Here is a 22,375-nt window from a genome sequence, read left to right as displayed (position 1 = left end):
TAGACCAAGTCTATGGTATTTTCAGGGGGCTATGTCGCCTACTATTACCTATCATTGTTTGTCCCGTATTGTCAGAATATAGTATTTGCTAATAGGTACGTCTATATTAATATTTCATGTATAATAATGCTCAGAATTGATTAAACTATGCCGAAATCCAAAAATATATTGTAAGTGTATAGCGTAGTATAGTGTATAGTGTATACGCATTATAAATAAACTGAAAACCTATAACTGACATAATTTACAATTATTTTAATACCAACTATCTTCATAATAATATTATACTCGATAGCCGATACTTTCCGTTCTCCGTAGCTATAAGAATGATTAAAATACTAAATAATATTATTTTATCAAAAATGTCGATAGCTATTACTTATTAGTAAAAACTACCTACCTAGTACCTACTTATTATTTGTCTACCTATCTACATATAATAAATAAAACCCGTTCAATTAATTAAATTATCTGGATAAATTTATCTAGATAATGGTGATTTTTATCTTAGATAACTATGTAAATCAATATTTTCTATTTATCTAGATAAGATATAAGATAAAAGAATATTTATCTAGATAAACTCAACACTGTCCATTTCGTTGTTTTTGTCCACAAAATATAATTTATGAAAAAAACAATATACACCGTCAAACCGGGTGACTTGTAACTGGGAGGTGACTTGGAACAATTGTGTTTTTTTTTGATAACAGCGTTTAATTTTATACTAGATAAGGGAAATAAAATTCTGCCTCCACAGCAATATTTTTCGGAACGTTTTGTAAACGTTTCATTATCATCGAAAATGTGTTATCTCTTATCAATAAGCCATGTGATTCAACCATAATTTAATAAAAAAAATCCAAATTTTCAACTCCTTAATTAAGAGCTGCAAAAGTGGTATTTCAGCTTCAAAATTCAAGGTATTGTTATTTTTTAGTGAATTCCTAATGTGTTATTAGTGTTAATTGTTAAGTAGAATTAGGAAATAATATTATTTACATTTTTCAGGGTTGGTTTTATTTTCCGTAAAAAATAATTGGGTGACTTGGAACATGCCGAACTATTATAAACGAACACCCGGCAGTCGTACTTACCGAAATTTTTCTGAAGAAACTTTAGATAATGCATTGAACGAAATCCGAAATTATAGATTGACTTACCGACAGGCTTCTGATAAGTATGGAATACCAATAAGCACTTTAAGTAGGAAAAAAAACCAACTAAATCTTAATCCCCACGGTGGCCAAACAGCTTTAACTTCCACTGAAGAAGGTAATATTGTAGAAACAATATTATTTGCATCTGATTGGGGTTACCCTTTTGATAGGGAAGAAGTTAAGAGATTGATCAAGTCATACTTAGATCGTTCCGGCCGAAAAATAAAAATATTTAAAAACAATAAACCTGGCGATGATTGGTACACACGTTTTGTATCCAGACATTCTGGTCTTTTGAAACCTAGACTTTCCGAGAATATCAAAAGATCACGAGCTGCTGTCTCAAGAACTACTATCAATTATTAATATGTTTGTTAAATTTATTTTGTGAGCAAAGACTGCAACTTATAAGAAAAAGTATTATTTTGTAATAAACAGTTTTAAAAAAATGTTAAATTGTTTTTAAATTAATAAAAATATGGTTTTAAACACTTTTTTTTTTTTAAAAATAATTGTAGAGTTCCAAGTGACCTTCCACAAATCATTAAATGCAATCTGCATTTGAAAAAATGTATGTTCCAAGTCACCCAACACCCCAGGTGACTTGGAACAAGCACTTTTTATTTTTTTTTTATCTTAATTTACTCAAAAACTTTATTTTTTTTTTACTTAATCTATTCCTTGGAGGTGTGCGACACTGCATGATTTTTTACAGAACCTAATTATCAATAATGAATGTATTACAGTAGTTAAAAGGTCAAAATCGTTCCAAGTCACCCTGATTGACGGCATACTAAATAGTAAATACACAAGTATATGACATATTATTGTATTGCATTAAACAATTAAAATAATTTAGTAAATAAAAAATTAATATTGAATAAGGTCTTCATAAATTTTATAAATCAATAGTTCATATATTTAGTGATTAATAATCTATTACTCTGAAGTAACTCTTAAACGAATTGTCATACGAGAGTTGTTTAATTTAATGAATTGATAACTTGGAGTTAATAGGAGTCAATGGAAATTGGGAGTTGACTCCCCGAGTCGACTCATTTGAGTGAACTGACTCATGATATTGAGTTGAAAATCCCATCTCTAGTGCTTATCAAAAAGTATGTAAATAATTAAAACAAAATTATAATGGTTGTTTAATGTTTATAATATAGTGAAAAATAACATGTGTGATGATGAAACAGGTAACACTACAATTATTGACACAATTTGTGATGACTTACGAACTTATTTGATTGTAAACTCTATAGAGACAGAGGGTGAGGGGTTACAGCGGCTAACATGTCGTAGATTCAATTGGTGGCCCTGAAAAGGGCCGTTTTAATAAAGTTGTGGAAATGGACCAAAATGAGATTAGGCACGTTCTCCGCGGATACGACGGGCCAATTGGATATCCTTTGGCATGATAGTGACGCGTTTGGCGTGGATGGCGCACAAGTTGGTGTCTTCGAACAGACCGACCAAATACGCTTCGCTGGCTTCCTGCAACGCCATGACGGCGGAGCTCTGGAAACGCAAATCGGTCTTGAAGTCCTGGGCGATTTCACGCACCAGACGTTGGAACGGCAATTTGCGGATCAACAGTTCGGTGCTCTTTTGGTAACGACGGATTTCACGGAGAGCGACGGTTCCCGGACGGTAACGATGGGGTTTCTTCACTCCTCCGGTGGCGGGTGCGCTCTTACGAGCGGCTTTGGTTGCCAACTGCTTCCTGGGAGCCTTTCCTCCGGTAGATTTACGTGCTGTTTGCTTGGTACGAGCCATTTTGGATTTGGTTGTTTAATAGACGGACTAAAATGTTGATGGTTACTCGTACGAAACACACTAGTATTTATACACAAAACGGATTCGTATCTGTCGTCCCCATTGGTCGATGGCGTTGTTGATAATCGGTAAGTGGGAGAAATCAAATTGAGCATTTCGATTGGCCGCGCGTGCTCCGTGAAACGCATAAATACATTCACATTTGTTAACCAGGTATCAGTTAACGTTCAGCGTTTCAAGCAGCCAGTCGTTCAACAGTAAGCTAGAAACTACATAAAATCAACATGACCGGACGCGGTAAAGGAGGAAAAGGTCTTGGTAAAGGAGGAGCCAAACGTCATCGTAAAGTACTCCGTGACAACATCCAGGGAATCACCAAGCCCGCCATTCGTCGGTTAGCTCGTCGTGGTGGAGTGAAGCGTATCTCCGGTTTGATCTACGAAGAGACCCGCGGTGTTTTAAAAGTGTTCCTGGAAAACGTAATCCGTGATGCCGTAACATACACTGAGCACGCCAAGAGGAAGACAGTCACCGCCATGGACGTCGTGTACGCCCTCAAACGTCAAGGGCGTACCTTGTACGGTTTCGGAGGTTAATATGTTTCAGCCGCGATTTGCATACGCTATATAAAAAGGCCCTTTTCAGGGCCACTACTTTTGCACATAATCAACTACACGCGCAGTAAACTCTAAGAGTCCAAATTTGTCATAAATAATTTTTGTATTGGTGAATGAATTTTTTAAACTATTAGAATTAGTGATGGGAACAATCGAGGGATTCACTCGAAAAAATCTCTCGGTCAATTTAGTATTTCATTACACTCACTACTAGTAATCAGTTACTCGACAATGAATACAATTCACGTTATTTAATACTTACTACTCGTTAGACTATTAGCTATTACAATTAATTACTAATTAATACTAGTAATACTATTACCAGTATTACCTATTTGACATTTTATTAAATAAATATAGAAAAGTTTACAACAACATGGGTATAATTAGTTTTTCAATATTATAAATTTATAAATCTTAATTATATAATTGTAAAAATGTATAATATTATTTTTAATTCATAAAGTAATAAAAAAAAAACACGATTTTTAATACAATTTTATTTATTATTTTTATTTAAAATATCTATGCAGGTACTAAAGTATTTCATTGGAATAAAAAAAAAATGTACGACTTGTAAAACAACATAATTTGTCTCAGAATTTAAAACAAATTTAAATTGCTATTTAAAAAGATTATATAGTCCAAGTTTTTTGGCGAGAGTCTGTTTCGGCGGTCATTTGTTATCTGACCCGTTTTAGAAAAGACTCGTTCAGATGACGTAGACTGACGTAGCGGGAACACATAAATATTTCATACTTATTTTATATAACTCGGGAAATGTTAATTTATATTTTTTCCAAAACTCTAATGGATTTTTGGTCCTTTCCAAATGTGGCATTTCCAAATATTGGCGCATCATCATTGTAACCATTACACTTGGCGTAGCTGTAGTTGTCACTTGTGCTAATTTTGTATCAAAATGTTGCCACAACGAGCTACTTTGATCTTGAATTTGCCTATTACCAGGTCGCATTTTTTTAAAAAATAAGTAGAAACTGGTGATCTATATTATATATAAAAATGCGAAAACATGTAGAGAACATATAGGGAACTTACTACTTAGACAAATTAATATAATATTTTAAATAAAAAAACCAATAAATCGTATTTATCCAATTAATTATATTATAGATACTTACCTACTAAGAATGTGATATTCAATGCAATACAATACAAATATAAGAATATTGTATGGTATTTACTAATATATACTATATTATATAATATATTATTATATTAGTTAAAAAATGTAAATTATACGAAGTAGAAACTAGCAACTGGCACGTGCATATCAGACCAAATGAAGGAAAGAAATTTAAGAAAATAAAAATAAACAATTAAAATCCATAATCTAGATAATAGATATTTTGTATGTATATAGTATATTATTTATAGTATCTACATAATATTTTTATTTCGTTATTCAATGCGTATATTCTATTATTATAAACGCGTGTACCCATGCCCCATATATATTGTATGGAATATCTTTATTCATAGACTAATAAATTCTATAATGTTTAATTTTTATAAAATATAAATAATATAAGTTATAATGTAATATGTTAGTTCTCCTTCTCTGTACTATTTACTACTAATACTTAATAGGTTTATACATGATGTGTTTCATATCGAGATATTCAAAATTATTAAATACCATAAAAAATTGAATAGGAAAAATTATAAATTGATGTACTTAATGAATGATAATGATTATGAAATTATTCTATAATAAATACTTAAAAAGAGAGCGAGAAGTGCCCAAAATTTAATTGAATAGGATAGGTATTAGTAAATTTTACTTTATTATAATAAATAATAAATTAATAACCTAGTAAGTAGTAAATACTAATTTTATCTCAATCAATTTATGTTTAGACATAGTCGATTTAATTTCGAATAAATCACTCGCTGAGTAATTTTATAATTCGATTATTTCAGCTGATTTCGATACCGAGTGAATCACTCGAGAGTTTTCAAAACAATCGAAATAAACGATGAAATCTAACAATCGAGTATTTCGAGTAATTTCTCTCGATTGTTCCCATCACTAATTAGAATATAATTAAACATCACTGTAAGTAAATTCGAATATTTTTTTATATGTTTATTAAACTATACCGCGAATTTATAATAATTGAAAAATAACTGAGCGGTAGGTTTATTACTCATTATGATTAATAAGAAATCACTGAAATATTTATCACATATTATGGATTGAGACTAAAAAAATGTACGGAAGGCATTTTCTCTATCTAATTGATAATGGTAATTTTATAGTTTTGATGGAATACACTACTTTGTTTCAGCTAATTGGTATTAGATCACTTTATTGATGTTATAAGAATATTATAATAATACATTATGTATGGACCTACCTTTTACTAAGTGAGCTCTTATTATATCGGGAGAAAATAAACCTATACACTGTACTACCTATTAGTATTTTATACAACTTGTTACGATGATGAACGTTCGAAACATTATTCTGTGCGAAAATAAAATTAAGCTCAATAACAGTTTAAATACAATTACCACATTTACATGCAGTAGTTAATGCGTATTGAGTTAGTCTGATAGTTGGGTGCATATTATATGCATTTATTATTTAATGCAAATCGAACAAGTCCTATTCTAGGATTAAAAATGAAGATGCACTTAAACGTTTTAATACGAATTTTAAAATGTTAAACTTTATATTGTTAGTAATACAATTATTATTTGTGGTTATAACATCCAAAGTACTCGTAATAGCATGGAGTATAGACTAATAGAAAACATTCCCACTAATTATTGTATTCAACATCTAATTCTGGTATGTTAGGAACCATCAAATATATAAAAGTGTATGCGTTCTTAAAGTATAAGCGAAAAAAGGAAGATTAAATAAATTGGTGGCCCTGAAAAGGGCCGTTTTATAAGTTGTCTAGGGGGGGAGGGGTTGTAGTGATTAGACTTTTTTTTCGGTCTTTTTGGGTAAGAGAACGGCTTGGATGTTGGGCAACACACCGCCTTGAGCGATTGTGACACCGGACAACAATTTGTTCAATTCTTCGTCGTTTCTGATTGCCAATTGCAAATGTCTGGGAATGATACGAGATTTCTTGTTATCGCGGGCAGCGTTACCGGCCAATTCCAAAACTTCAGCTGCCAAATACTCCATGACGGCGGCCAAGTAAACCGGTGCTCCGGCTCCGACGCGTTCGGCGTAGTTGCCTTTTCTCAACAGACGATGGATACGACCGACCGGGAACTGTAGTCCGGCACGGACCGACCTGGTCTTGGATTTACCTCCCTTCGATTTTCCAGCTTTGCCTCTTCCGCTCATGGTTAGTTGTGAATGCTTGACTGTATTGTATCAAATTCGAACACTGAATGATGAATAAAAACTAACGGTAGGGACCCTTATATAGCAAAAATGTAGAAAACAGTGCTGCGATTGGACAATTTGAAACGTTATGACGATGTTACTTGACTCCGTTTGATCTGCAACTGCTACTAAACGATGTTGTTTTCTATCATCATTTTGATAATGTTTTTTCGGGGAGAAACTATTATTTTTATTAAACACGTAACGCTGTGGGTTCTTTTTGTTCCGTCATACCTAACAGAATTTAGCCAATGACCGTATGACGTGTCATCCTTGAGTTACTAATATATACGGTCGTTTTCAGACGGTTGACATCAAATGTGTTTGATTTGTACGTCATTAACAGCACCCCTTTTAAGAATTATCAACCATGGCTCCAGGAGGTAAATCCGCAGGAAAGGCGATGAAGAAATCGTCTGGCAAGGCTCAAAAGAACATCGCCAAATCTGACAAGAAACGCAAGCCAAAGAGGAAAGAATCGTACGCCATCTACATCTACAAAGTGTTGAAGCAAGTACATCCCGACACCGGTGTATCCTCGAAGGCCATGAGCATCATGAACAGTTTCGTCAACGATTTATTCGAGCGTATCGCCGCCGAGTCCAGTCGTCTGGCACACTACAACAAGCGGTCGACCATCACCAGTCGGGAGATCCAAACCGCCGTCCGACTTTTGTTGCCCGGTGAATTGGCCAAGCACGCCGTCAGTGAAGGAACAAAAGCTGTGACCAAGTACACCAGTTCCAAATAATTTGTTCATTACTGAACACCCTTTAAAAAGGCCCTTTTCAGGGCCACTAATCTATCTCAAACTGCATACAATATAAAATTGTAAACCATAAGAATTTTTTTTAAATTTCATTATGTCATTGTATTTTATATACTACTGCCATTCAATATTAGTATTTATGTTTATAAATAACCTATCGTTACAATTATTTTAATCATACATTGCAGTCCCTATTTAGAATTCGTTTTTTTTTTCATGGGTAACTCCGAAATCAAAGGATGTACAACTAGTTATTAATTTTTAGTATAATGATTATATTTGATAACCTTACAACAATTTTACCGTTTGCTCATAATATTCCATTTAATCTACGTAACATTTTCAAAGATCATTGCTCATTGAATATTTGACGATCAATTGAAAAACAAACACAAAACTTAGCACAACTTATTTTTTTAACTTTCAGCATAACATTTTACTTACACATTATTCACAACGTGGAAACCATACAAATGAGGCAGCGATATTTAGTATCGTTTTTTTATCACCCAAAATTAATCCATTAACTATGATGTTGTAGCTGTTCGTTATGGAATTGTATTAAATTTGTAATCGGTAAGCGCACAGATATCTGAATTTAAAATTATGTTATATTCGTTTATCGTAGATTTTGACTTTCCTTTTTCTTATTTTCTTATTTGTTTATATTGATAATAATTTAAAGTATCTTGCCCGTGGAATTCATTATTATATTCTTTAATTAATTATCTATGCATGTTTATTAGTCTGGTAATTATATTGTTTACGTCTTTATCTCACTTCTAATTTTGTACTGAACTCAAACAATATATATAACCCCCAAAACAAGCTTTATGCTTATAATTCGGTAACGGTGTTATGAGATTTTGTTTATTATTCTATAATTATTTATTTATTTTTTGTATTTCTTTCGTAAACAATATTGTTATATTTTTTATTATTAACTATATTATATATACACAAACACAAGATTACTTTTTATTTAACATGATGATAAAAGTTTTGAGTAAATAATAACAATAATTATAGAAAAGATAAGTATTAAAAATAATTGGTATACATATTATTTAGATCACGCAACATCTGTTGGTACATCGTAAGACTAAAAAGGATGAAGTTTTTTATACTATTCACAACGGTCAACGGTATTATGCTGTTCATCAGTATTGACATGTAAGTTAATAACAATACATATTAATGTATGATGGTCAACAAATCAACGAGTGTATATCTGAAAAGCATAGATACTCATCGCAATGTCACGTAAACGTGATCTTAAATATAAAAGTAATACTATAAAAAATGTTTAGCATGTCGCTGGTGACATTTTATCAATTGATCATAAAAAAATTATATTATGTACATTGTTGTAATAAAAATGCATTTTACTCTGTATTTTATAATATAATAATTTAATGTATAAAAATATACTAGGTAGACTACACACAGTTGAAGAATGAAAGATATTATATATTATTTTTCAATTTTTTTACATAATCTTATGCAAAAAGAACACGAAATTTTTCAAAAGAAACATACTTTTTATATTTCAATATTTTTCAAAACTATACGTCATTTTTCTTGAGGAGATTAGATACCGACCAATTTTAACGGGTTCAATGTAAACAGACAATTTCTATGTCTGTGCATACGGGTCCGGGTCATGTAAATGTAATTTTTTTCATTATCCTATTAAATTATAATATTTAATATTTTTAAAAAATTGTTCTTTTTCGGGTTTTTTCAATTGATAAGTCAAGTCATGAATCTAAATCTTAATGAATCAATCAAATCTGTTCAATTATAAAATAATGACATGTTTTTCAGTGGATGAGTTATCAATATTACCATAAATAACAGTGTTGGTAATTGGTAGTAATGTCATATTGAATTTTAAGGGAATGATCACAATTTCATTAATAATATAAAATTCATTTTTGAATTAACGAGAAATAAACAATATTTTTCAAAATTAAAACTTCAGGCACTTATAAAAATATTTATGTATTTACCCTCAATTGTATTATTTTAGAAATAATAACATATAAGGATCCAAGAAGAATTAAATTTTCAAATGTTAGGTACCTATGAATGTTTTTTTTTTTAATTTCAATTATAAAATAATTATAAATGATCGTGAATTTGAAGAATTGTATCACAATTTTAACTTGATCTATTTTATAAAAAACTGTATGTATTTATAAATCTTTTAAATTTTATACGTACAGTGAGGAACTCTATATATTACTTGCTGATATAAACAACACAAATTTACATTAAATTAACATAGATGATAAAAAAAGTTGATTTAAAAACAAAAAAAGAGAAGACGATTGATATTAAGAATAATTGGTATACTTATTAGTTAGATCACAGGAACTACTTGTTGGTATAATACCATACATAGTGTAAAAGCAATATTGTATATCTGCTTTTAAAAAAAGATTAGTGTTCATCAATAATGTCGTATAGAAATTAAGCTAGAGTTTAGGGCGGCGTATAAAAATTGGTGGTCCTGAAAAGGACCGTTTTAAAGGGTGATAGAGAAGCGAGTGGATCGACGGATCACAATTCACTTCTTCTTGGGCGCTGCTGTTTTCTTGGTAGGAATCTTCTTCGCTTTGGGTTTGACAGCGACGGCAGGTTTTTTCGCCTTGGCCGGAGATTTCTTCGGTTTGACAGCCTTAGGTTTAGCGGCGACAGCCTTTTTGACCTTTTTAGCTGCCGGTTCACCGGACGCGGGCTTCACTTTCTTGGCAGACGTCGACTTCCTCTTTACGGCACCAGGGGCTTTGACTTTTTTGACGACTGGTTTCTTCTTCTTGACTACAGCTGCCTTTTTCGGTTTAACTTCGGCAACCGGTAGTTTGAAGTGACCAGAAGCGCCAGTGCCCTTGGTCTGTACGACGGTTCCGTTGGCGACGGCGGCTTTCAAAAATTTCCTGATGAACGGCGCTAGCTTGGCGGGATCGACTTTGTAGTTGGCAGCCAAGTATTTTTTGATAGCTGGCAAAGACGAACCCTTCTTCTCCTTGAGTTCTTTGATGGCTGATGTGACCATCACGGAAGTGGTCGGGTGAGACGCAGCTTCTTTGCCTTAGCAGCAGCAGCCTTCTTCTTGGCAGGAGACTTTTTCGCGGCCGGCGATGCGGCTACTGGTGCCGGAGCGGCGAGAACGACAGTTTCTGTCATGGTAGAGTTGATGTCGAATGCAGTAGACTAACTCGAAGTAATACAGTGGAATGTAATGCTGAGCAACAAAACGGTTAGTAAATATATACACCATACCGTACCGACTAGTAAACCGTCGTGATTCGCGTCATCGACACGGCTGCGGTTGTGCAAACATTTTCCGCGATTTCTCGACAATAAATAGTCTTACGAGCCTGGTTTTAAATTTAACAGAAAGCCAACTAAATTTCGAACGATCCCCTATAGCTACTTTGACGCTATCCGGTATCAAAAAACCACCACGGCTCGTTATTCCCACACTTCCAACCGGGTTTTCGTAGACCACGTTTAATGGTCTACCGTATGACCGAAAACAATTTTAAATTTACAAAAACTTCTTAAACACATTTTATACGAGTTTACCAAGACATGAGCGTTTGCAGATTGCCAATCGAACGATTTGCCGATGAACGGTGGCTTTTCAAAATCGAGGATTTTAGGTTACTGTTAGGGCACGGCGTCATTACATTTCTACCATTGAAATGTTTACGTAGCAGAATTTACCTATAAATCTAATATTAATCGTATTTACCTTGAATATTTTGAAAAAATAATCATAGCAATGCACTATTAAAGGATTTAAGTCGAAATTTGATTTTAAATAAACAAACTATAACATATTTTTACATCATCGATCGTTTCGATGCCCATACATTGTACGTGTAATAAACCGACGCCGCCGCTTTACTATACACTATTTTATTTTTCTGTTAATTAGCATTTAACGTGTTTTAGACGAACTTTGATGATGCCATACATACTGTTTTTATATAAATACAGTATTTTATTATTTATTATTACCTAAGACAAGAGATAATAGCACAGGACGTTGCCGTGACCGTCAAGAATCCTAAGCCATCATCTGAAGTGGTCGAATATCAAATGACGCAACATTTGAATAGCTGTACTACTTACCTATTAATAATATAAGAACTGAAAGATTTCCTACAGCGACGCATATTCGTCTTCTTTTGATCCACTACCTAAAATCTCTACCGTACATCAGTCCACCCGAGACTCGGTGTATTATATATTATACAGCTCTCGGTATACTGTACGAGCAGACCGGATTTCCGGACTTAGTCGAATCGTTGGGCCGCGCTCTTACGTCGCTACTTGTTATTTAAGTCCTGAATATTTTTAAATATTATTTGTTGGCAATCTAATTATTGAATTATTCATTCCTTGGTAATAAAGATTTCTTTTATATACCTTTAGGCCGTAGCAGTTTTGTAAAAAATGCACCTCTAACAAGAATGATGTCCATCATAATAGGTATGGTGTATATTATTATGTACTCGTATAAATTCTATTATTACTATTTTTACGTATATTTGTTATAACCTTAATATTTTGTTTTGTAAATATTTTTATCTATATTTAATGCTGTTATAAAAGCCGTTTGAAGTTAATTAATAGGTATATATATAAATAAATAAAAATGATTGGCCTAATTTAATTATTTAAAACACATTTTGTAAATGTTCATATTTCCTTGTTTTGGGATTGAACACGAGTAATAATTATTAGGTATATAATCTAGGGTTAAGGGTCTGTTGCGCTTTGATTTCTGAACTGTTTCAATGACTTGCTGGTGGAAGCGTAGGCACAGGTTAGGTATTTTTGTTAAATCAACGTTGATAGTGTTTAATAACAAACGAAAACATTACGTATACATTCTAAAGATAATTTAACATATTATTCAATTGTATTATAATACTTCCGATATTATAGTATCATAATGAAATGGGTAAATATACAAATCGCTTTTGATACAATGCAATGTCACAGAGCGCGGTCTTTTATTCAAACTGGATATTTTTGCGGGATATAACTTATACCGAACAATGTATACGGAATAAAAATCTGTAGGGAAAAAATCACCGAAATATAATATTACGTCTCCCTGATATTTTGACGATATCAATATAATATGTTATTGACGTTTACGGTTTTAAAGTAACGTAGGTATCGACCAATCGAAATATATTTTTACATAATATTTGCATATTTTTTCTATCAAAAAAAATTTTAATTTAATTACACCAAAATACCCAGTGATTTGAACTTAAAATAGAAAAATATTGATGTTAATAAATAACTCTTGTGTATAAATAATAGCCCAATATCCATTCCAATGGACAATTTTAAATGATAGAGTAATATAATAGCTCTAGGTATGTTAAAAAAAAGTTTTGGACCCTAACATTGAAAAATAGGATTAATATATAAAAGTATTTAAATATAATTGAATGTTTTAGTTTAATGTAAATTTATTATTTCAACATTTATGTGTCCCATAAAATTATGCTTTTAATTAATGACGTGTAAACCGACACTCAAAACAGTAAACTAGTTTATAATTTTTTTACATTATATGAAACATATTGAATATTAATATGATTTGTGTAATTCGATTATAATGTTGTGTTTGAAAGTTTAGGTTTACACAAAAATTATTAAAAAAAATAATAATTTCAACATGAAGTAGGGTAAAACTTTTAAAAATGCCTTCTAATAGTTATACCTGTTTATAATAGTCGAGTACCACCTACACTCATAATATATATTTTGTAGTTAAAAAAAACGATACTGTAAACATTTAAAACTTTTTTTACTCAAACCCATTTTCATGTGGTTCTGTGAAAGTGTAATATTGTACCTACCTAGGTATTTCGTGCATTTTATTTTTTTTTTATAATATAATCGCCAGCTAGGTTTAAAGACAACTTATAAAAAAAGAATATGTAAATTAGTTTAAAACCAATTATTACTTTTATCATAATTCATTATTTAAATTAATTTTGACGATTATTTTAAATAGTAAATAATAATTTATGAATGAAATTTCTATAAATTTTTTTTATGTATAATATGTAGACGGATTGTGCAATAAATATTATGAGATGTAACATTAAAAATCAAATCATTTCAGCTAGTTTCATAAAAAAATAATCTATGGATGTACTTGCCAGAAAAATGTAAAATCAAAACTATAAAATAAAATTTTATCCAAATCCATGTGTCTTTACTGTTAAACACAACTTACATAATAAGAAGAAGAATGGGAGAGTCAAAAATAATGTATACGTGATGGCCCTGAAAAGGGCCGTTTTAATATAAGTGGTGTGTGTCACGACGCAAATATGATTAAGCACGTTCACCGCGGATACGACGAGCTAGTTGGATGTCTTTAGGCATGATCGTGACGCGTTTGGCGTGAATGGCGCACAAATTGGTGTCTTCGAACAGACCGACCAAATACGCTTCGCTGGCTTCCTGCAACGCCATGACGGCGGAGCTCTGGAAACGCAAGTCGGTCTTGAAGTCCTGTGCGATTTCACGCACCAGACGTTGGAACGGCAATTTGCGGATCAACAGCTCGGTGCTTTTTTGGTAACGACGGATCTCACGGAGAGCGACGGTTCCCGGACGGTAACGATGGGGTTTCTTCACTCCTCCGGTAGCTGGTGCGCTCTTACGGGCTGCTTTGGTTGCCAACTGCTTCCTGGGAGCCTTTCCTCCGGTAGACTTGCGGGCTGTTTGCTTGGTACGAGCCATTTTGGATTAAGTCGTGTATAATTAGACAAACTGTAAAATACTGATGGTTCTCCGCAATGAAACACACTAGTATTTATACAAAAAACGGATGCATTGTTGTCGTTCTCATTGGTCGAAGCGTTGTCGATAATCGGAGAGTGGGAGAAATGCGAACGTGCATTTCGATTGGCCGTGCGCGCTCCGAGAAACGTATAAATACATTGACATTTGTTAACCAGGTATCATCAATCACCTTATTCCGTTTGCAACTGTTGTTTTGTACTCACGTCCGTTACGCAACCAGTCACAGTCGGAAATTTTCGCTATATAGAATCTAGATTCACCAGCCATGGGAGGCCACAGAGGTGGTCGCTCCAAAACCAAAAGAGCAAGCACATCCCCTGCTAGGGTTGATCGTAATAAGCAATCCAAAAGGCTCTGCAATTCTCCGCCATCTGTTGAACCTACCGTAAAAAAAGGACGCCAGCGTTCAGCAACTGCCTCTCCTGCTCCGGATGAAGAGTCCTTATCAGGTGAGTCTTATTTTTCAGACAGTACATCCGCATCATCGCTTTCTAATCGAACCACAAACTCAACCCATCCACCCAGTCCGTCCGAAGAAAATGCCGATAACGCTCCTGTAAAACCTGCTTTCCGTATCCCCCCCATAATTGTGAATAAATCGTCTGATTGGCGCAGAGCTGCTCCAATCATACTCGGCGAACTCTCACCTGAAGTTGTCTCCGCTCAAGCAACTTCCGACGGCTCAATTATTATTAAAACCCGAGAAATTAGCCACTACAGACTAATCCAGAAAATTTTATTAGAACAGAACATCCAATTCGTGACTTCAAAACTTCCGGATGAACGTACATTAAAAGTTGTACTAAAAGGTATTCCCACTGACATCTCTACAGACGAAATTCAATGTGAATTAGAGTCGTTAAATTTCGACGTTAAACTTGTTAAACGCTTTGGCCCAGTGAACAAACCAATGCCAATTTGCTTAGTTATCATTGGTAGTAGCCTTACATCCAAGCATATCTATGAAATTACTGATCTATTTTATGTCAAAGTTTCTGTCGAGACCTATAAGAAATCAGGGCCCTCACAGTGTTTCGCTTGTCAACGCATAGGCCACGGATCCTCCAACTGCACCCACCCGCTTAGATGTGTTAAATGCTCAGGCGAACACAAAGCTAGCCAATGTCCCAAAACTATCGAACAAGACCCAAAATGTTGCAATTGTGGTTTTACCACAAATTACCGCGGTTGTTCATATCTCGCCCAAGCCGCTAATGCAAAGCTAGCCAAAAATCCACAACCAAACCCCTCACACCCTACAGATCAACCTATTCAATCCCAAAGTGCCGATACCACAAAAGTGGACTACGCCTCTGCAACTAAGTCCAAGAAGACTCTAAACAGCGAGCAGGTAATAGAACTTTTAACTGATCTCCTTTCAGTTCTGTCCACATCGGATGATCCCAAATCCATGTTAATATCCACTATAAAATCCTTTATTACCCTATTCGCAAACCAACAATGATTTCTAGCTTAAAAATTGTACATTGGAACGCTAACGGCATTACAAATAGAATTAATGAACTCGGTGCATTCACTTACACTAACAAACCTGATATTATACTACTTAATGAAACTCATCTCAAATCAAATCTAAGCATCAAGATCCCAAATTATATCACATACAGGAATGACCTTCCGCAAATCCGTGGTTCTCCAGCCCATGGAGGCACAGCTATCTTAGTTCATCGTAAAATAGTCCATCAACAAATCGACACAAATACAAAACTTCAATCTACATCTATATTAATAAAAATTAGTAATAAAACCACTCTCATCTCTTCGGTTTACAAACCCCCGTCGTCACCCTTACTTACATCGGACCTCGATCTTCTCATCAATAGTGCAGATAATTTCATTATTGCTGGTGACCTAAACTCCAAACATCCTCTCTGGAACAGCCGCAAGACAAATGCTGCTGGATCAATACTCTATAGCCACCTCCTACAAAATGACTACGCAATCTTCGCCCCTGACACCCCTACACACTTTCCAAGCTCCAATAAATGCAGACCTGACGTATTAGACATTGCTTTAATCCGCACTCATCTCCTAGTACACGTCACAAACCTAAACGAGTTATCATCCGATCACAATCCAATTCTACTTGAATTAACTGACTCACCTATCACAACCTCTCCCCCACTTCCAAACCTTCAAATCAATTGGGATAAGTTTTATCACACACTCAATGCAGAAAAACCTAACACGGCTCTTCTTGCCAACTCCAAGCAAAACATTGACATCAGCATCCAAACATTCACAAATTCCATCCACTCAGCTCTCGACAACTGCTCATACACTCGCGGTAGGGACAGCCGTCGCCTAGCTATTCCCGCGGAAATTCAACAAGAAATAAACGAAAAAAACCGAATCCGCCGAGAATGGCAGCTAAATCGTGACCCCCAAATTAAAAGATCGCTAAATTCCAAAATCAAAACCATTAGACTGATGCTAAAAACGCATAGGAAGGACGAATGGGACAAGTACATTGATTCCATGAACCAAAACGAAAACTCTATATACAAGCTAAACAGGAGTCTGCTAAAGAAAAAGCCAGCCGCACACCCAATACTAGGTCCAAACGGTTTGTCCTACTCTGCAAAAGAGAAATCTGAGATCATCGCGGATTCCCTTGAACATCAGTTTTCTACCTTTAAGGGCCCTGATTTACCTGAAGTAAAGGAAAGCATCGCGACCCTCAGAGACTCAGTGCTTACTGGTCCCAATATTTTCACCACTCCAGGGTCAATCCAAAAACTTATATCCAAGCTAGCAAAGAACAAAGCCCCTGGCAGAGACCAAATCACAAATACTGCCCTAAAGTTTCTACCCAAAAATAAAATACTTGACTTAACTAAAATAATCAACGGGTGCTTCAACCTATGCTACTTTCCAAGCGTATGGAAACTCTCGTCCATAATTTCCATCCCGAAACCTGGCAAAAACCATCAACTACCAGAAAGTTACAGACCCATTGCTCTTCTTTCTTCACTCTCAAAAGTATACGAACGTTTAATCCTCCAATCTCTCCAAAAATCTTTAGCTGGAAAAATAAGAGATGAGCAATTCGCCTTCCGTCAAAACCACTCAACTGTCCTCCAACTAACCAAACTTATGGACCAAATAAGCGAAAATCTCAACCAAAACATTCAAACTGCTGCTATCTTCCTCGATGTTGAGAAAGCTTTTGATAGCGTGTGGCACGACGGGCTTCTCCACAAAATGATGTCCATGAATATCCCTCTACAACTTATCAAAATCACAGAATCTTTCCTTTCAGAACGAACCTTCTCTGTAAAAATTGAAAACCGAAATTCGTCAATAAGAAAGGCAAACGCAGGCGTACCACAAGGCTCTTGTCTTTCCCCTACGCTCTTTAATATTTATACGAATGACCTACCTACACTTCCTAAATCTCGTGTCTCCTTATTTGCGGATGACACAATGTTTTTCTGCTCAAATCACAATGCGCGTTTTGCATCTTTCCAACTCCAAAAACAAATTAACCTGGCTTCAGTCTGGTTTAAGAAATGGCGTCTCCATATAAATGAAGCAAAAACCTCTGCAATCCTGTTTGGCCGTACAGGAACTGCAAAAATCAAAAGTATCAATATAAATAACGTTCAAATCCCTTGGTCTAGGAGCGTCAAATATCTTGGAGTAACAATTGACCGCAACCTCAGTTTTTCCACCCACACATCCAACATTATCAAAAAAGCTACTCAAATTCGAGGCTTACTATATCCAATTCTAAACAAAAAAAGCCCAATCCCCACTAGAACCAAATTAAACCTGTTCAAAATGTACATTATCCCTATTTTAACTTACGCAGGAGAAGCATGGGCACCCTTTATTAGCTCATCCACTTGGAAGAAAATTGAGGCGGTTCAGACTACAGGCATCAGGATAATTTTAGGCCAGCCGACCTTTGTAAGGAACTCGGTGCTTCTGCACACAGTCGGATTCATTCCTATCCAACAAACCATTAAGAAAAATGCCTCAGCCACTTTTCATCGTATCGCTACTTCATGTTACAACCATATAAGAACTATTGGTAATTGTTCCCCCTCTCTATATACCTCGAGACATAGACAACGTCCGAGAACAAAACCTTAGGCAACCAGTTAAATTAAAATTATAATAAAAAAAAAAAAAAAAAAAAAAAAAAAAATAGCAAATCCATCTCTACTACAGCTACTAGCAAAGGCAATAGCCTGGAATAGTATATAGGCGAAAGCCGTGCTACCAAGTAAGTAAGTAAGTAAAAAATTGTACCATTCAACATTCGAATATACATTGTAATCGTTGTAGCAGTCGTCTCACGAATATACAACCATGAGCGGAAGAGGCAAAGCAGGCAAATCGAAGGGAGGTAAATCCAAGACCAGGTCGTCCCGTGCTGGACTCCAGTTCCCAGTCGGTCGTATCCATCGTCTGTTGAGAAAAGGAAACTACGCCGAGCGTGTCGGAGCCGGAGCACCGGTATACCTGGCCGCCGTCATGGAGTATTTGGCAGCTGAAGTATTGGAATTGGCCGGTAACGCTGCCCGTGACAACAAAAAATCTCGTATCATTCCCAGACATTTGCAATTGGCAATTAGGAACGACGAAGAATTGAACAAATTGTTGTCCGGGGTCACAATCGCTCAAGGCGGTGTGTTGCCCAATATCCAAGCCGTTCTTTTACCGAAAAAGACCGAGAAGAAAGTCTAATTTGTTTGTTTACCACTCAAAAACCATCCCTTAATAAAAAGGCCCTTTTCAGGGCCATCAATTCAGTAATTATTCGGTTAAATAGCACACCACCTAAACGGTAATTTACTCACCACCCTTCATAATACATTTAAAAGCATATCGTACAATCATCGGTGTTCATAACGGTTCTATTTTTTAACCGCACACGGATGGTTTGAGTTATAACTAATAAATACAATTTTCTTAATTTGGTACGGAATAGTTAAATTTTTATATCGGTATTAACGTTGTACTCGCCCGTCACTGATCGCCTTATTTTATAATTATACTGTTTTTATTTTCAGTTTATTATCTTGTTATTTTATTGTTTACTATAGCAGTCTAGTATTGACATTTGTCAGTACCCTGTATGCTCACACGTGTATTATATTAGGTGAGCGAAACGCTAACACGACACTAACGATGTCAAAATTTAACTACACCAACGACGGGTTAAGATCCGATATTATACATTTGGATTAAATAACAACAATAAGTACAATATAATAATATGATTATTTGCTGGTCAGTCATACTTTATCCGTTCAGTGTGGAGCAAATGACGAGTGAGAAGAATAAAATGCTTTTGGTAATTGACGGTTACAAATTGTTTTAGTCCTATTTGTAGAGATGGATAAAACGATGACTAAAACGTAATGTAAATCTTTTATAAAAATTAACAAAATTACTGAAATCATAATCACAAATATTATGTAACACTATTAAAACTATTTGTATAGTTATCTTAACTTTTTATTTATATTAGTTAGAAAAAAATAAATGAGAAACATTCGTGTATCATGAAAAAATAAAACTTGTTAGCAACCCTAACGAGTATATTCGTGATACACTACAAAAATACAATCGTTAAATTACACTATTTTCAGAGTTGAAAAAGAGTGACTACACAGTAGACTATATCCGTGTGTTTACTTACCATAAATGATTTTCTGTTCGAGAGTTGTAGCAAAAACATTTCATATAGGTTGGTAACAATCGGATGTCATATAGAACGAAAATAAGATTAGCAGTTGAAATTGGTGGCCCTGAAAAGGGCCTTTTTATCAGATGTATTGTATGTGTGTGTGCATGAGTATTAACCTCCGAAACCGTACAAGGTACGACCTTGGCGTTTGAGGGCGTATACGACATCCATGGCGGTGACTGTCTTCCTTTTGGCGTGCTCAGTGTATGTTACGGCATCACGGATTACGTTTTCCAGGAACACTTTTAAAACACCGCGGGTCTCTTCGTATATCAAACCGGAGATACGCTTCACTCCACCACGACGAGCTAACCGACGAATGGCGGGCTTGGTGATTCCCTGGATGTTGTCACGGAGTACTTTACGATGACGTTTGGCTCCTCCTTTACCAAGACCTTTTCCTCCTTTACCGCGTCCGGTCATGTTGATTTTATGTAGTTTCTAGTTGATTACTTGAAGAGCTGCTGCTTTGAACACGGAACGTTAACTGATGCACCGGGTACTTTGCTTTGCTTTGCTTTGTATTCTTTTACTCTGTTTCAAGCTTTTGCTTCTGCCAGAGAGATTTACGTTGTGCTTATGAAATGTTTATTGATTTTTAGTGCTTGTGTTTATATACTAAGTGGTCTTTTTTTGAATAATTCTTTGTGGCTTTTTCTATTGAATATGAATGATATATGATCGTAATTTGAATTTTGTATCTTATGAGCTGTTGCATTTTTCTCTTTGTTTACAGTGTCCTTGATTGATAGCATGTTCAGTGACGATCTTATCGTGTGATTTGACACGTACCAGTCGCTTCCCGTTATCAATCTTAAAACTTTAGATTGGAATGTTTCAAGTTTCTGCCAACTTGAATTGGATAAATTTGATGACCACACTGAAGAGGCATACATAATTATTGGTCTTATATACATATTATATATGTATAGTTTTGTTTTGAGAGGAAGCGGACTAAACTTATTAATGAGAGGAAATAGTGAGAATTTTACCCCAGATGCTTTATGTAGCGTGGTTTTAATGTGGTTGACAAAATTTAGTTTAGAGTCGATAGTTACTCCCAGATATTTAACTTTAATTGACCATTTTATCTGAGTATTTCCAAAATGTAGTGTTTTGGCTTGGTAGAATGGTTTTTTACTGAACATGATTGCTTTTGTTTTGGATGGATTTAATGTTATTTTCCATTGTTTGAACCAAGGAATAGCAAGGTCAATTTGTCTTTGTACTCTTTTTATTGCTGCATTGATCGTTGCGCCGGTGGCGTAGAATACTGTATCATCCGCAAAGAGAGCAATGTTGGCTTCTTTATCTAGTGGCATGTCATTAATGTAGATAGAAAATAGATGCGGAGAAAGACATGATCCCTGAGGGACGCCTGCACTTATTTTTCTTGAGGCTGAAAGTGTGTCACCTATTTTTACTTTGAATGTTCTGTCTTGGAGGAACGATCTAATGATGTTGATAAGTTGATGTGGCACGTCCATGGCTAGTAACTTGAATAATAAGCCTTCATGCCAGACTTTATCAAAGGCTTTCTGTATGTCCAGGAAGGTAGCCACTGTTTTTTGCCTAATATTGAGTTTGTTGGTTACTATATCTAATATATTTATCAGTTGCGTGGTCGTGCTGTGTTCTGCTCTGAAGCCGTGTTGTTCTGGACGGATTTTAGGCATGATATATATTTTTAATCTTGTTAAAAGAAGTTTTTCTAGTGTTTTGCCCATTGTATTTAGAAGAGAGATCGGTCTATGATTTGACGGCTCTTTGGGGTCTTTACCCGGTTTTGGTAACATTATGATTGCTGCTTCTTTCCACGCCTTGGGAAAGTATTCGTACCTGACGCAGGCATTGAATATTTGGCAAAGATGGTATGCGAGTTTTTTCCCACCATGTTTTAATGCGCAGTTGGAAATATTGTCAAGTCCCGGAGAACTTTTATTTGGAAGTCTTCGTATTGTTTCAAGTACTTCTCCAGGAGAGAAAAATATTGATTTTTTGTATATTGCCTCATCGTGCTGTTTTAAGGATTCTCGAACTACTTCGTCGACCCAGGAGTGACTATCTAGAGTTTTAAACTGTTCTTCCATTGTTATT

The 22,375-nt window shown here is 34.8% G+C and overlaps 6 protein-coding genes and 1 pseudogene across 6 annotated transcripts; 4 read left to right on the top strand and 3 right to left on the bottom strand.

Moving 5' to 3' along the window:
• Positions 1 to 834: 834 nt before the first annotated feature.
• Positions 835 to 1,649, top strand: LOC132921226 (uncharacterized). The gene is made up of 2 exons (XM_060984119.1): positions 835 to 923; positions 1,012 to 1,649. Exon 2 carries the CDS (start codon positions 1,056 to 1,058, stop codon positions 1,524 to 1,526), a length of 471 nt encoding a protein of 156 aa, XP_060840102.1. The 5' UTR covers positions 835 to 923; positions 1,012 to 1,055; the 3' UTR covers positions 1,527 to 1,649.
• Positions 1,650 to 3,172: 1,523 nt separating this feature from the next.
• On the top strand, positions 3,173 to 3,588 carry LOC132922952 (histone H4). Its single transcript, XM_060986702.1, has one exon. It carries the CDS (start codon positions 3,227 to 3,229, stop codon positions 3,536 to 3,538), a length of 312 nt encoding a protein of 103 aa, XP_060842685.1. The 5' UTR covers positions 3,173 to 3,226; the 3' UTR covers positions 3,539 to 3,588.
• Positions 3,589 to 6,474: 2,886 nt separating this feature from the next.
• Positions 6,475 to 6,926, bottom strand: LOC132922945 (histone H2A-like). Its single transcript, XM_060986694.1, has one exon. It carries the CDS (start codon positions 6,888 to 6,890, stop codon positions 6,513 to 6,515), a length of 378 nt encoding a protein of 125 aa, XP_060842677.1. The 5' UTR covers positions 6,891 to 6,926; the 3' UTR covers positions 6,475 to 6,512.
• Positions 6,927 to 7,258: 332 nt separating this feature from the next.
• Positions 7,259 to 7,724, top strand: LOC132922937 (histone H2B-like). Its single transcript, XM_060986686.1, has one exon. The coding sequence runs from the start codon at positions 7,303 to 7,305 to the stop codon at positions 7,681 to 7,683; it is 381 nt and encodes a 126-aa protein (XP_060842669.1). The 5' UTR covers positions 7,259 to 7,302; the 3' UTR covers positions 7,684 to 7,724.
• Positions 7,725 to 10,253: 2,529 nt separating this feature from the next.
• LOC132922925 (histone H1A, sperm-like) lies at positions 10,254 to 10,925 on the bottom strand (annotated as a pseudogene).
• Positions 10,926 to 18,848: 7,923 nt separating this feature from the next.
• On the top strand, positions 18,849 to 19,325 carry LOC132922946 (histone H2A). The gene has a single exon (XM_060986695.1). It carries the CDS (start codon positions 18,895 to 18,897, stop codon positions 19,270 to 19,272), a length of 378 nt encoding a protein of 125 aa, XP_060842678.1. The 5' UTR covers positions 18,849 to 18,894; the 3' UTR covers positions 19,273 to 19,325.
• Positions 19,326 to 20,340: 1,015 nt separating this feature from the next.
• On the bottom strand, positions 20,341 to 20,747 carry LOC132922955 (histone H4). Its single transcript, XM_060986705.1, has one exon. The coding sequence runs from the start codon at positions 20,699 to 20,701 to the stop codon at positions 20,390 to 20,392; it is 312 nt and encodes a 103-aa protein (XP_060842688.1). The 5' UTR covers positions 20,702 to 20,747; the 3' UTR covers positions 20,341 to 20,389.
• Between the last annotated feature and the right edge of the window lie 1,628 nt (positions 20,748 to 22,375).

Source organism: Rhopalosiphum padi, chromosome 2 (genome assembly GCF_020882245.1).
Source record: "Rhopalosiphum padi isolate XX-2018 chromosome 2, ASM2088224v1, whole genome shotgun sequence".
In the NCBI taxonomy this organism is placed as follows: domain Eukaryota; kingdom Metazoa; phylum Arthropoda; class Insecta; order Hemiptera; family Aphididae; genus Rhopalosiphum; species Rhopalosiphum padi.
Note: the sequence above shows the minus strand (reverse complement) of the source record. Positions and strands in the feature narration are given on the sequence as shown.